Source organism: Choristoneura fumiferana, chromosome Z, assembly GCF_025370935.1.
Source record: "Choristoneura fumiferana chromosome Z, NRCan_CFum_1, whole genome shotgun sequence".
Lineage (NCBI taxonomy): Eukaryota > Metazoa > Arthropoda > Insecta > Lepidoptera > Tortricidae > Choristoneura > Choristoneura fumiferana.
The window spans coordinates 34,650,304-34,665,132 of record NC_133472.1 but is presented as its reverse complement, the minus strand read 5'-3'; the positions used below and the strand labels follow the sequence as shown (position 1 = coordinate 34,665,132).

The 14,829-nt window shown below is 37.8% G+C and overlaps 1 protein-coding gene across 1 annotated transcript in view; it reads left to right on the top strand.

Moving 5' to 3' along the window:
- bma (SCY1-like protein bma) overlaps window positions 1-12,743 on the top strand; it is a 167,102-nt gene extending 154,359 nt beyond the window's left edge. The window contains exons 7-16 of the mRNA XM_074086703.1: window positions 561-706; window positions 5,829-5,959; window positions 8,243-8,366; window positions 9,024-9,169; window positions 10,044-10,197; window positions 10,307-10,556; window positions 10,820-10,956; window positions 11,533-11,788; window positions 11,930-12,189; window positions 12,435-12,743. Of these exons, the coding sequence (XP_073942804.1) occupies window positions 561-706; window positions 5,829-5,959; window positions 8,243-8,366; window positions 9,024-9,169; window positions 10,044-10,197; window positions 10,307-10,556; window positions 10,820-10,956; window positions 11,533-11,788; window positions 11,930-12,189; window positions 12,435-12,743 (1,913 nt within the window). The remainder of the gene's footprint in view (window positions 1-560; window positions 707-5,828; window positions 5,960-8,242; window positions 8,367-9,023; window positions 9,170-10,043; window positions 10,198-10,306; window positions 10,557-10,819; window positions 10,957-11,532; window positions 11,789-11,929; window positions 12,190-12,434) is intronic.
- The last annotated feature ends 2,086 nt before the right edge of the window (window positions 12,744-14,829 follow it).

The window sequence follows — 14,829 nt, the reverse complement described above, 5'->3', positions numbered from 1 at the left end:
CTCGCACTCGTATTTCCACCTGCATTAAAACTTCTGCGAAGCTAATCGCCATCTTGGTGACAAAAAAACTGACATTTCCCTAGCTCACTTTCTCTAGGAAAATACATAAAAGTTTGGACAGCAGCTGGCAGCCGCAATAGAAAGTTGTGTGCAGGCTATGACTATAAAATTATTGTATTGCAACGGATGGTTGATCGGGGCAACTAACGAGTACAGTAGATAAAATGTCGATATGAGTAAATGGATCTTCTGGAAATTATACAATAGACTGGAATACAGTTATTTAAAAAAAGGTATAAATTTGTTTAATTTATTGAAAACGATTAAACTGATCAAGTGCTACCGGATTGTAAATGTTTTAAGTGGTTCCACTGAAAAACAGCATTACGGCTACATTATAAGTAATTAAGTGAGAGCCAATTTACACTGTTCGTGTTTATTTTTTCCTTCTATTTTTTTTCTGTGTACACGTGTAAAGAAATAATTCCGTCTCTCAATTTTGAATTTTATAGATTGATGCCATTATATTCGGGATTAATTTTTGATTGTTATTTATGCAGCACCGGAGGTACAGACGAATGGGCATTGCAACATTCTATCTGACATGTTCTCGCTGGGGCTCGTCATTTGCGCAGTCTTCAACAACGGGAAGCCGCTCATCCAAGCCAACAATAACCCCATGTTGTACGTGAAGCAGATCGAATTTGTAAGTAGCCTTTACAACTGGTGAAGTGGTGATGCAATGGATACGAATACAATAATTCTTATTCACCGAATATCAACTCACTAACTAATATTCTTTCCCAACTTAAAAACCGGCCAAGAGCGTGTCGGACACGCCCGAAATAGGGTTCCGTAGCCATTACGAAAAAATTAAGTTACGATTTACGATACGGAATCTTCCATAGTTTAGGTATATTTTATACTTTAGGCTGCTAATTACTCTTAAACTACTAATAATTCTCAAGCAAACTTAACCGCTATAGTTTTCCTTGAAAGTTTGATATACTTACTACCATCTTGATTTTTTTTCAAATTTTTCCACCTACCGGTTTAGATTTTTTTAATGACAATTTTCACTTAAAATTTGAATATTTCGCAAACAAATCGCTGAACCGAAAAATCGTCTTTGCAAACCCATAATGGTTTTAAAAGACCTATCCAACGATATCGCACACTATAGAGTTGGATGAAAAAAAAACACCCCTACTTTACGTCTATGGGAGGTACCCTAAAAAAATTTTTTTATTTAATTTATTATTGTACCATTTTGTCGGCATAGTTTACATATATATCCGTGCAAAATTACAGCTTTCTAGCATTGATAGTCCCTGAGCAAAGCCGCGGACGGACGGACAGACAGACAGACAGACAGACAGACATGGCGAAACTATAAGGGTTCCGTTTCTGCCATTTTGGCTCCGGAACCCTAAAAATCCACTATAAACTCAGAAATATAAAAAATAAATCGCTCGGCCCCAAAAATCTATGATACCTATCTCTAGTTTTTGGTGTGGACACAAAGTTACTTGTATTGAATATACAACATGCAACAAACTCTTTACTGTACTAAATAAGTAAACAAACAAAATTGACAAACAATATAACATAAAGGTTTATGAGAAAACATTAAAGACAAAAAAAAAAACAAAACTATTCAGTGCCTGGGGCAGGCATGAACACTGCTGGTTTTGGGTCTGTCCATCCGATGGATCGGAATTTATGACGCGTACCTCGAATGCACATACTTGTATTTAATTTTGATTAATTTACACTTTAAGAAATGTTTCTTGGGGCATAGTTTACATACTTATACCTACTTATACATATATTCGCAGAATATTGAAATCACTATTAATATTCGTATTCGTACTCCTAAAAGTACTATTCGTTGCATCACTATTTTACAAATGTACTTACGGTAATACCTCCTAGCTCGTGCGCTCCAGAGCTTAGGCATCGAATATTGATAGTGGCCTAGAAGTGAAAATGTTTATACGAAACATCACCTCTTTGAAGTAACTACCAGTAGGTACTTACAACAAGTTTATCGTTTAGGTCGAGTAATACTGCTGATACCTATTAAAAATGGACTATGAAATGTGTAAACTTCATTTACTTAACGCCACTCAATTTAATGACAAACTCTAAAATATCGAAATGACTTGAGTTTGGTTGGTTTGCTTTGTTTGTTACCCATGCAATGTTACATTCTTTGTGGCATCACACTCTTAATAACGACAGCAATTATACATCGTTTTAAGCAACAAGCACAGTACTTTTCAAATTGTTAAAATTTATAAGAACTACAGCTTTATACACCGTGTTGTTTATATTTTGTTACCATGTAGCAGTGGGACTTATTATAGGCTGGGATGATGATGATGATTATAGTCCACAGCATGTTTATTTACTTTAACTAACAGCAAAATAGAATGTTCTAAGAATTCTTCAAGAACTCCATAAAATGCCCAGTCCCTTAAGTGAGACTGTAAAGAGTTAACCATGTGTAGGTATGTACTTACTTTAAAATAAAAGTAGTATTTTAGTATGGGTTTATTTTTAAACCTGCATTTATTTACTGCCCTATACCCGCAGCTTTGTCCTCGAATAAATAAATAAATAGTCTAACCTGTACCGTGTCGATTTCAAAAAATCCTTTCCTACGCCTGCGCCTCTACGATCTTCAAGGAATATTTAAAGCCTCTAGCTCTAATGATTTAGTATGTGCGTTGCCAGTCAGTCACGTTAATTTTATATCCTTACGAATATTATAAATGCAAACGTAACTCTGTTTGTCTCTCTTTCTGTCTGGGGATGAAATGGGGTAGTTTTTATCCCGGAAAATTACATGACCCGCGGGATAGCGACAAACGAATTTATATTAAGGAAAATAATATTATGATTTGTATTAATACTGAAAAGATTCATTGGTTTCCTTGCAACATCTTCCGGCCGTAATATTTACGTCGTAATTTACTCGTTTTATCAAATGGCGAATGCCATTCCATTTATTTACGTAAAATTAAGCGACTGCACCAGTGCTCGGTATTTCAATCGACAAATGGAATTAAACGGAATTTATACTTGTTGAAATTGGAAATTTGAATTCCTGATTTACTTTATCATTTGATCTGATTTCAATTAGTATGGTGCGAGTAAGTGCCGTTTAATAATGTTTTCACCTCAGCAGCTCAAACAGGCAAGTTTTGCTATGAAAAATCAGTGACCAAAATCCATGAGACAAAGTAGCCTTTTAATTATTTTTCTTAAATGCTGAGGAGTGCTGGGTCCACTCACTGAATTACAAATATTTGAACTTGACATTGATCTGTCACTTTCACTTCAATATGAAAAAAGCGAGAGATAGGATCAAATCTATACTATAACTTCTGTAGGCCTAAAAAGAAACAAACAAACGTTCGGATACACATATAACATAAAAATTACAAAACGTCTGTTATATTAAGTATATATAGTGCATTACTCAAGGGATTTAGTAAAGGACTTATTGTTCGAAGCTTGTACGGTGCTTTTCTCAAATATAAACTAAAAAAACTACAAAGTCAAATTAGCACACAAAACGAACATAAATGAACGAATATCCCGCTCAATTTTACTTAGTTTTTTTACTTTTTAATTAAGCAAGAAGCATTAAGTATACCAACCTAATAAAAAAATACTGCGTTTACCTTTAGCATGAAAAATTATGTCAATAGAGAATTAATTATAATAAGGACAAATTGAAAAATAAAAACACGAGATGAAATTAAAAAACTATAGTGAATTTTATGACATTCATTTTCCTATATACTCTTTTAATAAAGTATGCAACCTCGTTGTACGAAAGCCGCTGCCCTTGTTTTTTTAATAAAATCGTTCCGTATACTGCCTAGGTATATACAACTAGCTTATGCCCGCGACTTCGTCGGCGCGGACTTAGGTTATCGCGCGGTGGCGCCCTCTACCGGAATAAAAAGTATCCTATGTTGATCCTTGGCGCTTAAGCTATCTCTATACCAAATTTCATCAAAATAGGTTCAGCGGTTTTGACGTGAAAGCGTAACAGACAGACAGACAGACAGACAGAGTTACTTTCGCATTTATAATATTAGTAGGGATAGTAGGGATAATATTTGTCAGCGAGGGAATGCCGCAAGCATACCTACTAGGCACGATGCCCCGGGTAGGAGAGATACAGGGTTTAGATATTTTTTAATCTATATAATTGTTATCGTTTCTTTTTATACTATATTTTGTCAAATTAAATAAATTTGCAAGTAATATATTAATGTTTCAAACAATAGAAATCGTAATAAAATCATATTTAAAGGTTTATTTTTATAAAAAATATACGTTTAATGTTCCACCTTTTTAATGACCCAAAGATGAGATTTTTTGCAGTATTAAAAAGTATGATGTTACGAGTATGAGATTTGTATCGTACTTAATGGATACTTTTTCTTTCCATATTCAAAACCTGTCTACTTATCGGTGACTTTTGATCGTTGTCTGGCATTCTTAAGTGACTTTAAGAATAATAGCGACTGTCTGTATGAATCATTTTTGAGAAAAAGTTTTAAATATGATTAAGTAAGTACTATATTTATTTCTTAACAATCGGATTACTTATATTTTAATATTTCTTATATTTTTTGTCTTCTAAATATATGTGGTTCTATTTTAACCTTTAATTTAAATGTTCTCGCTGCTTAGGTGAAAAGTTGTATGTGTCACACGTTACCATTTTTTTTTTACATCCCTTGCTGTCACTCGTGATTCAATTGTAGAATCCTTCGCTTACTCGGGATTCAAAATCAACACTCGCATCAAAAAACGACTTTGCTCTCTTGTTGCCCAAATAACTATTTCCTAATTACTAATTAAATGACGCGTACTGTAAAAAAAACCGCGGTAAGCTGAAGTCTTGAGCAGAGGGTTGCGTATTCGCGTCCGGGTTCTAACCTCTCTTAGTTTTCTAAATTGCCGCTTTTGGTTCTACGGTGCGATTTGGCCGGGCTCTGATGATGGAGCAGTCAGACAGACACTGAAACTCCAAGACAGAACAACCATCGCCGTCCTTGGGCACCTACTTACATATAAAACTTTTTTTTTAACAATGTTTGTAATTAACTTTAAGCGTGTTTTTGAAAAATCAATAAGCCCGCCTTTAAAATACAGCTTGTATTTTTGATACAACCTCAAACTTTAAGGGTAGTTAGTGAAGGCCCTCATAATCACACTTTATTATGATTTATTAAAAAATGTAGCTTATTATTTTCCTTATAAAATTAATAAGCACGCGATGTATCACTACGTGATACTACTTTGTTTTTATTCAAAACGTCGCACTTGTCGATGTGACAGCTGTCACAGAACGCTGCTCTCTCGTATCAAATTATTGTATGCATTACATTGCTGCTCGAAAATATTTCTACGCTCTGGTAGTTAATTCTAAATTAACAATTTGTTTTCATATCGGTTCACAGTACTTAAATCTTCGTCTGGTTACAGTTTGAGGTAGTATCAAAAATAAACGCTGTATAGTGATGAACTGAAAATATCGAAACAAGACAAAAAAATAGGACAATAAAAAGTTAACTAAATTCAATGTAAAAATCGATACAAGACAAGACCAATCACAAACGGTAAACTTGAAACATGTCCTACCATCGACATGTATATAATCCCAGCCTATATACGTCCCACTGCTGGGCACAGGCCTCCTCTCAGAATAAGAGGACTTGTGCAGGTTGCCTCGCGATGTTTCTTGTATATATATATATATATATATAAATATTTTAATGGTGCTGTTTATGCGGTGTCAGTTGGACCAGCAGGTGAGCGCCGTGTTGCCTCGCGTGCCGGCCGCGTTACAGGAGGCCGTCCAGCGGTTGCTCGCGCGAGACCCGCACCCCCGACCAACCACGCAGCTGCTGCCACTCATCAAGTACTTCAAGTAAGCCCTCGGTCGATATCCTTCTGAGGACCTATGCACCCGCCGTAGTTTTAACCACGGACGACGCGCAGTTAACGCGCTTCACCTCCAGGATCCCAATCAAAAATTTGTATGTTGCCAACAGATGCACGGCAACGGCATGCAAAATGCAACAGATGCACGTGAACAGAGAAACTTCAGCCACCACTGTACGTAATTTAACCGTGTAATGCTATTCTGGTTAATTAATGACCACATTTACTTCCAGTATATATGTACGAGTATAACTCGGCTAAATTATGAACAGTGGTGAGTGGCTCAACAATCCCGGTTCGCGTTGGTACTTACTTGATAAAGAATTTAGCGTAGTCCCGAGTCTTCAGTAGTTTGTGTTATTTTAAAAGCAAATATTTAGTTCTGTATGTAGTACGCTCGCCAGTTTTGGCTAAGTTTATTTCATCATCATCATCCCAGCCTATATACGTCCCACTGCTGGGCACAGGCCTCCTCTCAGAACAAGAGGGCTTGGGCCATAGTTCCCACGCGGGCCCATTGCGGATTGGGAACTTCGCACGCACCATTGAATCGCTTCGCAGGTCTGAGCAGGTTTCCTCACGATGTTTTCCTTCACCGTAAAGCTCTTGGTAAATTTCAAATGTAATGCCGCACATGAATGTCGAAAAACTCAGAGGTGCGAGCCGGGGTTCGAACCCACGACCCTCTGCTTGAGATGCGATAGGTCAAACCATTAGGCCACCACGGCTTACTAAGTTTATTTACGTATAAATAATACATATTTTATAATCGAATTTTATTTGTAGTTTTCAATGAATCTTAATGTAATACTCGTATGTATTTTTCTATAATCAGTTAAATAAAACTTGAATATTTAAATAATATAGTGTATGTTAAGTTTTTTATAAAGGACGCAGGGATCCAGGAGGTTCAACTGAGATTCAGTCATCAGCTTTTTGAGAATTTTCGGAACCTATAAAATACACTTGTATGTGCATAATATGCTCCAAGGCTACGTACGCACTATTCGGTTAGCCGCGCGGTTTTAGCGCACCGTCTCTTTCTCAAGCGATGCCCGCAAAGTGCGTTATAGCGCTAAGACCTGGTTCTAATAATAGGTTGACAGTTTTACCGTTGACTGACTGTCAGATCTTGCTTTTCCTTGGTGCTGCCGATCCGACGTGAGACCATTATTATCCAACGCACGGATGCTCGTGATCTCGCGCACCGTCTTTGTCTACAATCATCCTGTACCGTTTGACAGAAAGAAGTGCTAAAATCAATATTGTAATTAAGAGTACGTTAGGCAATATGGCCTCTGAATACCATATTAGTTATCAAACCCGAGCGAAATCGTCGCTGAACGTCAGCGTACCTACGCCATTTCCATACACTAATTCTGGAGGTGCGCTAGAGGTCCACCCTACACAACTCAGTCATCACACCTATACATAGAAGTCATTTACCACTATATTGACGTGTACATTCACATTATTATTTTTCATCACACTTGCTCGTAAACAGTGTCGTAACATGCAGGCTACCTTGGTTGCAACCCCCCTAATAAAACCCTCGACCTTAATGTGCTTGTCATGAAGCCCAAGGTCGGTTAATGAGTTTGTTACTGCATGGTGTGCTGCTGCTCCGTGCGCGTGCTGCACACGCACGCCATGCACATGCTGAGCTGGCGCTGCCAAAAGCGCAGTCAGCGGTATTAGCAATTTTTAATAAAATAATAGTTTTTATTTTACAAATATACAATTTTACTCGCAAATGTGATGAAAAACATTGTATGTCGCGCGGGTGGTACTAGATTTACGAACATCGACTCATTAAATTCTAATAGACTCTCGTTCGTAATTCCTTATTTACCGCCCTTAAGACACAATGTACTATTTCAATAAACATTACTATAGTTTTACTTACCCATATCTCACACACAGACAACTTAAAATAAACGGTCACTAGTTACACTAACTACTGTTGCGCTAGCCTATAATTAACTGAGGTGGTCAGGGTTGTCCTCATCACATCTTTAGAATCGCCCTGTGTGTGTTCTACCTTTCTTATTTTTTTCCTAATTATAAATTCAAACAATCCACAAACGTCATGGTGTAATGTTTGTCTTTTTAAATATTAACATTATTAATTCTATCTGAACTTTGTCACAAATATATTCAACGATAGCCTGGACACATTATTTTGCTCCTGATTAAGAAGTTTACTCTATAATGATAAAAAATATTAAGATAAGTGTACGGCTGAAGCAAGACATATTTTATCGCTCAGATGCCAGAGCGAGCAGGCGATCCAGGCTATGCAGTTCCTAGACGTGATCACAATGAAAGATCCCAACCAGAAAGCCAATTTCTATCGCGTCACTCTCATCGACGCGTTGCCGTACATACCAAAGGTAAGGAACCCTTGAAATATTAGCAGAAAGCGATGTAAATATCTTACCTCCAAGGCGCCGTTGGAGAGTACTACAACAGTAAGGGTTTGTCAAAGGGAAACTAATTAACAAAGTATAATGCCGACCTATAAGTACACCAGTTTTTTATTTCGCCGGCGGGCCACCCTGGAATGATTACCGGTATGTTTTAACTTTTTAATTACACGATCAGGCCGTCAAGAAGTTTTTAAAGTGATCTTCCCATAATAAAAAAGAAAACAAAAATGTCTACAATATTTTTTCAACGAGTTTTTTTTATAAAGCAGCGTTCTGTTGTTTTAATGGCTTATGCATGCCCAAATGAATTCAAACGAAGTTAAGAGGCCTATTGTTCTGATAAAGTGGATAATGAGTGGAAAACAAAGTTTACATTACTCATAGACTAATTTAATATAGCAGCTGTAACAATACAATAAAATCTTTTTGGTACTTGAAAGCAAGAGTTATGATCGTGACTGCTGAATATATCCACTCAAACCCTGCGTGAAATGTAATGCTCTCAAAGTTGTTTATAGACTAAGCCGAGTTTTCTAATCAAAGTTTGAGTTAACTTTGCCTAAACGATGAACATGGCTATTAAGTACTTACGGGGTTTTAGTGTGAAGGGATATCTTACAGAAACTGCGTTGGCAGCACGTATGGCCGGCGCTACAGATGGAGGTTCGCACGGCGGAGGTTCTGGCTGCGGTGTTGCAACCAGTCATCTGGCTCACCAACGAGGCAGCTCCAGACGAGTTCTCACACTATGTGCTGCCTACACTTAAGTAACTATCCCGTTTTTAGTTCATAAACCTATCACAGTGTTTTTAGAGATTAATTTATTTGCTTTTGTACGATCGAAACCTCATCGAAACGCTCACCGCACAACGGTTAATTGGCATTGGCCACACGAGCAATGTACTAGATTTAGTTATTAATACGAGTATAATATAAATTAACTGAGGTACTTTTTTTATTATTATTATTATAAATTAAAACTTCACAATGCCGGTATAGTATAAAACAAAATAAAGGTAACTAAAACTACATACAAACTAAAATTATAAATAAAAAAGTTGCCCAAAATCACTGCCAGGTGGTAAGGTGCCCAGAAGGCTGGCAGCATTACCACGCTGTATAGCAATGCTTAATTTTTGTGCTTAGAAAAAGCCAGCCCTCTGGTCACCCGAAGCCGTAATCAATTTGGACGACAATGATTTATAAATATTAAAAGCACTCAAACCCCAAGGACCCATGGTACTTAATAGGTACTTAATTAAATTATCTGTTCATATTTATTTATTTATTTATGTAGTCTTATGTAGTTAATAGTGTGAAGTATATCTTTGTAGCGGTCCGTGGGTCACCGACGGTGCTGGCTGAAAATCAGCGCTGCGGTGCTTTTACCGCTTCAGCATTATGCTGAGCCATCTGATTCACAACCGCAACGACACATACTATCCTTCGTATTGTCTATTTGTAATTAATAATATTGTTGTGTCTTGTTGTGTGAAATAATGTATTTTCTTTCTTTCTTTCTAGGTATAAAAAATATGAATTCTTTTATGTTACTTTCTTTTGCAAATCTTTTTATGAAATGAGCTTATTTGAGATTGTGCAGTGCATCACTTCGTATCAAACTGAACATATACTTTTCAGGAACCTAATGAACTCGCCCAAGAGTGTTCAAGCCTCAGTTACAATATTAGAGAATCTGCATATAATTCTCAAAAAGTGCCAAAAGGAGGAGGTTAACAACGAAATCATGCCAATCCTCTACGCCGCTATGGATAACAACACCAACCAAATACAGGTTTGCTAATTACTTTTGTGAGGTTGATCCACGGATTAATTAAAGAATTTTACTCTTCGGCACTGTGTGCGATCTCATTACATGAGTTAAATAATATTGTTGTTTGCAGACGGCGTCTCTGATTGCCATGCAAAATGTATCTGATTACATTGAGGATAAAGCTTTGCACGGGATCGTACTAGGGAAAGTTAAAGTGCTACTTGAGAAGAATCAAAGCGATGTTAAAATAATAAGCCTGATTTTGGGCTTTTACGAGAAAATACTGCTTAGGCTGGAAAGGAATCATATCCTCGAGCAAGTGATTCCGACACTCCTCAGCATGAGGTTGAGTGACCCAGATATTATAAACCGGGTTGTTAGTAAGTATTGTCTAAATGAAACTTACACCAAAATATGACTTTGGTATTTATTTTTTATTGCGACTGCTGTAATGAGTAAGTTATCCTTGGCCTTTCCTACCCTCCCCATCCTCTTTAGCTTACGATTTACTTGCAGCACTGCGAATTTATGACATTGCTTGCGCACACAGAGCGACAGCGAAATACTTGCAAAGCATTTGTCTACTTGAGTTGTTTCAAATTAGTCATTGCTTAATCGTTTCGCCACGTGGCGTTTGTTACAGGACTGTATAAGTCAATGCTCCTGGAAAGGAAGTTTGGCTTGACAACGAACGTTATGGCTACAAAGATGATTCCGTCTCTTGCGCCGCAAACCGTTAATCCGGCTTTGAACGTTGATCAGTTCACAAATCTTATGGAGGTATCTTTTCCTTTTCTTTATTGTTTACGTACCATCAATCTAAAAATCCAGTCCATCTTCATAAAACTTCGTTATTATATCAAATTGTTTCGCAATAATTTTATTAAATAGTTTTTTAGCGTGTCGGAAGAATCTGGTCGTATGACCATTCGAATTTTAAAGTAAACACAGTTCTTAGCATTTCTATGGTCTCAAAAGAAAAGAAGAACAGCGCCGTTCGCAAGACCGGCAATTTTGAAGATTTGGGACTTTTGTGACATACAACATACAACTTTCTTAAATTTTAATTTCTTTTATGATTTCGTATTTTGTCACTAATAAATTATTTCTTCTTTTTTACTATGGTAGACAATTTGAAAAAGTGGCAATCAGTGGAGGCTACTACGGAATTTGAAAATCGAAGTTCAGTTCTTATCGTATCGCTGACGCTAATATTATTTAATATGAGAGTGAGAGCGGTACGATACGAACTTCGATTTCCGAAATTTGCCAATAAGGACAAGTCGTACCAAATCCTTTTATTATTTTTAACAAAAATCCTGATACAACACTTTTAACCGCGTGAATAACTTCCAGATACTATACGATATGCTGGATAATATTGATAAAAATCAGCGGTACAAGCTAAAACTAGACAGCCTGTCTCTGCCAAGCCCCGACCGACACAGGACATTGCGGCACCAGATGAGCACCGACAATATGAACGTGCCACCCTTCAACATTCCGAACCTGCGCGTGGAGCAACGCAAGACCTCCAGTGCTGAAGATATGGCGCGTAAAAACTCCATGAGTGGACCTAGCGGCACGGGCAGTGTTGGAGGAGGCTTCAAAAGTATGTACTTCAACATACCTTACAAAGTTTACAACATCTCTTCTTTTTCTGGCTGTTTCTGTATTTTATCAAGGCTGTCAATCTCATCTATCTAAATTTATTACAAATTACAAGTATAAGTAACACAAACGTTTCTCACAGGTACCGGCATCGGGCAGTGGTTCTTCGGCTCAAGCAACTCTACAAACCATGACGGCAATTTCTTGCGTGTGGCCAGCGCTTTTCCAAATCGCCGTTTATCCGATAATACTCTTATGACTCCCAAAATACGTATTGCTCCCTCTTGCGCATCTTCCCCCGGTGGGACCCCTGGCGGGAACTCCGGATTACCCACGCGACGCCATTCCAGCATTGGCCCACAGGAACGTCGTGGTTCAGCGGTGAATTTGTCTCCTCCTACCGTAAGTATTCCAAATTTAGTTATGTTCTATGTCGTATTTTGATCACGCTTTTTAGGTTAAATACCTACCTATTAGACAGTAGACTATTAGTGTATGAACACTAATTAGGAGTAGCAATTTAAATTTTTAGACTAAAGAATAGAGAGTTCACGTATTAGTATGAAAGGCAGCTGTGTTGGAGGAGCGGGACAACGGTTGTTAAGGCTGAGACAGTAGTGACGTTGGTGGTTGTTTGGTTTTGGCAGGGCTACCAGTACAGAGGACGTGGCGGCTCAGGCTCGAGCCTGTCCGTGCCGTCGGCGTCACAATGCGTCGTAAGTGATGTGCACAACGTACGCCTGCCTGGCTACGTGTCCTCCCTGAACCCTCTATTGAATGTCGACATGGAACGGCTTGTTATATTGATGTGGACTATTATCTTCTGCGGTCGTGTCTTCTTCCCACACCGACTGGGAGAGATGTCTCATCGCTCACACCACCACCATAAATGTACATCTGCACGATCCTGGTTGGCGTCAATATCATGTAATGAACTCTATCTGTCCGTTCACTAGACCTCTCATCGCATCATCATTAACGCTAATACTTCAATTCCTGCGAGAAAACCGTCAATGGAAAAATAACCTTCAAGGAAAAATGAAATGGTGCATGACCGTTACAACTGTCTTGTTATGAACTGCGATGCATGAGGGCCTCGAGCGTTATATGTATCCGAACGTCTGACTGGAGAGTAGTTCCTCACTGAATGCTATCATCTGTTGTGACGACCAACGAGTAGGTATTATCTGCAGCAGTACTCTGTGTTGTCTGTCTTATCCCGTACATATAATGCAATGCGATTGGATGTAGAATCTGATCTTTAGATGGGCTGGGTTGGGTTGTTGTAATAATTAACATAACACATATCAATAGTGAGTTAATTCTTCCAAAAAAAACTGAGATTTTTAATATATCTGTGTATTTTTTATTCATTTTTGTTTGTGGTTGTATTTTTGGCGATTACTTACAAAGATATATAGTATTGCAGCAAAAATGTGTTTAACAATTAATTGGCTAGTTTGTATTACATGACTGCATACTTCTTTCAGCAAAGTTTTTCAAAATAGCCAAGTAATGCTGTCAATTCTTTTTCTGGAAAAATAGGTAATTTTTAACTAATTAATGACTGTAGACAACTTAAGTTCTTAGTCGACACGATCTTCAATGACCGCTGAGCAACTATGTTTGATGTTAAATGTGAAAGGAAACATTGCTAGTTAATTACTTCATCTCTTCATGTACGAGTATGTAAAGGCTCTGCGCCGAACGTTTATAACGCTGTCTCATTCACTGTTGCTGTTTGTTCTTCTACGCAGCTTGCACGGAGCATGATCGTGAGTACAGTTTCTCTCCTAGACACATCTCTTTGGAAGCGTTGCGGGCCGCGTGAAAGCCTGGAGACAATGTTCTAGCCAGTGACCGTCGCATAATGGTGATATTCTAGAGCATTCCGTCTGTCGGCCATTTTACGTCCCCTCTTCACTTCCATGGACCGTGAGCTATTATGTGTTTGACGTTGCGGCCATGCCGTTCTTTGTCAATACTTTCTGCGTGCCTATTCGTGCTTCATTTCTGTCCGACTTTAATTTCGTTCTATCGTTATTGAGTTGAACAGTTACTAAAGCACAATGGGGACCGCTGCTCAATCTGTATTGTAAGCGTCATTAACTAAACAAATGTTACACTAAGATGTTGCCAAGCAATGGATATATAATACAACTCTCTTACTTTTTCAATAGTATACAGGCAGGTTATACTCCTAGTTAACATCAATAAACCTTCATTTGGCAACATCTCCGTGAATTATCGATTCATTCGTAGAGTAGATTAACAAATAGGTAAACTGATTCACATGGATTGTCATAAACCGTGCATAAACCTAACACGCTTTGGTACCTACGCTAAAAATAATTTCAATTTAAATTATAGCATGTGGTAGTTAATCCTACTCATTGTGTTGCAGGAATCAGCTAGATGCATTTCAACAGTAGTTTACCAATGAGATCACAACAACAGCCATAAAATAATTATATTTAAACTACAAGTTGCAATTTTAGATTCGTATATAACGCGACCCAAGCATGCACCTATCTAATAAGTCATATTGTTAGGACCACTACCAAGAAGTGTATATTCAATTTTGCAGTTTCATAAGACCAACCTCGTACAGCCGAGTTCATAAACTTGTGAGCAAAAAGTTGGTCAAAAATATAAAAATATCTGAACACGACTCTATTGTTAACAGTGTAGAAGCTTGTTCAGATATTTTTGATCAAATTTTTGCTCACAAGTTTATGAACTCGACTGTACCATTACCATATCCTGACTGACTAATCATCCAGCTGAAACTACTGAAGCCAGAGACTTGGAACTTAGTGATGAGCAAGCACTGTATATAAAGTGAGAGGGGCTCATTTTATTTTTCATCACACTTGCTCGTAAACAGTGTCGTAACATGCAGGCTACCTTGTTGAAACCCCCAAAATAAAACCTCGACCTTAATGTGCTTGTCATGAAACCCGTGGTCGGTAAATGAGTCATTGCCCGTACTAATTTTGTTGTCATGAAGCCCAAGGTCGGTAAATGAGTGTGATACTGCAT